This window comes from Leishmania donovani, chromosome 25 (assembly GCF_000227135.1).
Source record: "Leishmania donovani BPK282A1 complete genome, chromosome 25".
Classification (NCBI taxonomy): domain Eukaryota; phylum Euglenozoa; class Kinetoplastea; order Trypanosomatida; family Trypanosomatidae; genus Leishmania; species Leishmania donovani.
The window spans coordinates 895,911-897,883 of record NC_018252.1 but is presented as its reverse complement, the minus strand read 5'-3'; the positions used below and the strand labels follow the sequence as shown (position 1 = coordinate 897,883).

Genomic DNA, 1,973 nt, shown 5'->3' with positions numbered 1-1,973 from the left:
GGTTGGCGGCATCAAGTCTGTTCTGGAGAAGGCGAAGGCCATGGCGGAGGAGGCTGCAGCGATGGAGAAGCAGCGTCGCGCGCGCCAGGCCGCGAACGCCTCGGACTCGCAGTAGGCCGCCAGCGACGCGACACGTGAGTCCGCGGGTGCGTGCTTGACGGCGTTCGCGTGACAGCCACGGAATGTCCCACGTGGCGAGCGCGGCGTATCTCGTGCTCTTACATGTTCTCTCTTCACCGCGCGCCGCCGTGTTAGCGTATCTGTTTTGAAAAGGGATGAAAGGCGCTGCAGCGTACCGCGAACGTACGTGTGTGAGGGAAATGAGGGTGGCGGTGCGAGCCGAGGATACGGGCCCCCAGCATGACTGAAGTCAGAGGCAACACAAGCAAGAGCGGCGCACGCGCTGTGGTTGCCGCTCTTCCTCTGTTTCTTTTTGGTATAGTTGGTGTAACTGTTGCTGATATCGAAGTTGTTGATGTGAGCGGTGCTCGGAGGTGATGTGGTTATCGCTGTGGGCGTCACCATTGAGTCGAGTGAGGCGTATGCGGCGGCGTCGGCCGATGCCCGCACACGTGCGCCCACAGACGCACGTGGCGGCAACGAGACAGCTTCACGCGCACACATCACTGTCATAGTGAGCACCTTGGACTTAGCACTAGTAGTAATGACGGATGTTCGCGTGCGCGGACGGGCACGTAAGCGGGAGGCAGGGAGTCGCAGCCCAGTGTGCGGCCCTTCCGCCAAGGAAATGAGGAGGGCAGTGGGCGGGCGAAGGAGAGAAGAAAGCAGCAAAGGCCAAGGGTGCTGAGAAACGCTGATCTTGACTCAGTCACTTGGCGGGATCAAGACCCACAGACGCGTACATGCATACTCTGCCTGAGTGAGGCCCGCCGTTCTCTGGAACACGCACGGGATGTGGGAACGCTCTCTCGTGGTGTGCACCTGATATCTCTCACTTCGCTCTCCTCTCTTGGAGGATCCGTGAGGCAACGCGGGTCGCTTACTCTCGTCCCCTCTCCATTCCCTGCCCCATTCTAGTCGGGATCATGTGCAGCATCATTTACGTCTTGTACGCGTGTCGAGCACGTGTGTCTGAGCCTGTGTGTGTGTGTGCTTCAGTCCGTAAGTGGGTATGTGGCATGGGCCGCAGACGCCGTAGTGACCCCCCATCCCCCCTCCACACACACACACACACGACAACGTGCAGCACACGCGTGTAGGAAACCCTCTCCCGTCGGAATTTTGAAAGAGAAACGATCTTCTTAAATCCTTTCACTGAAGTGTACACACGGACCCCACGCACGCCTCTGCACAGAGACAGGCAGCACGTGCAGTAAGACTCAAAGACATCACACCAGACCGCTCCAGCTGCATGCGGCCACGTAGACCTGCCTCCCTCCACAGCCTCAGAGCAGTGTAGCACTCACCGCTTATACCCTCCGATCCCTGCGGTCGTGTACAGATAGGTGCTTGAAGAAGGGGATGGCGTGCTAGCGATGGTGGGGGGCGGACCGCCAGGGCCGTGGCATGGCGCCTTGGTCTTCGTCCGTCACCCCTCCGCAATATGCCGCGCGCGTGTGCACAGGTTGCTCACGCTTTCTGCGCGGGGGCGTCTGTCTGCCTGTGCGTTCGTATCTTCGGGCGCGACTTATCCGTCTTCCGACTGCTCCCCTCCTCCCCTCCGACTCGCGCCCAGACAAACTCCTACATACGCGCACATCAACGCTCCCTCCTCCCGTAAGGGAACACGCTACCCTTGTACCCACCCTCACCCCCTCTCGTTTCTTCGGTACAGTGTCTGTCTCAGGGAAGACCGCAAGGACTTTGCGCTAACATCCTAAGCAACACAACCTACATCCTAGAGACGCACGTTATCAGAACCATGCTGTCCCGTGTGCAGTCTGCGATGATTCGCCGCGCCGCTGGGGTGCGCGCTGCGTCGTCGGCGGCGGCTGCCGCTGCCGCGAAGCCTG

General features: G+C 60.3%; 1 protein-coding gene across 1 annotated transcript; it reads left to right on the top strand.

Moving 5' to 3' along the window:
* Positions 1–1,882: 1,882 nt before the first annotated feature.
* LDBPK_052580 (uncharacterized protein) lies at positions 1,883–1,972 on the top strand (the record flags this gene model as incomplete). Its single annotated transcript, XM_003861540.1, has 1 exon — positions 1,883–1,972. A coding segment is annotated over one exon (90 nt), but the record flags the coding sequence as incomplete, so codon positions are not given.
* Position 1,973: the final 1 nt, after the last annotated feature.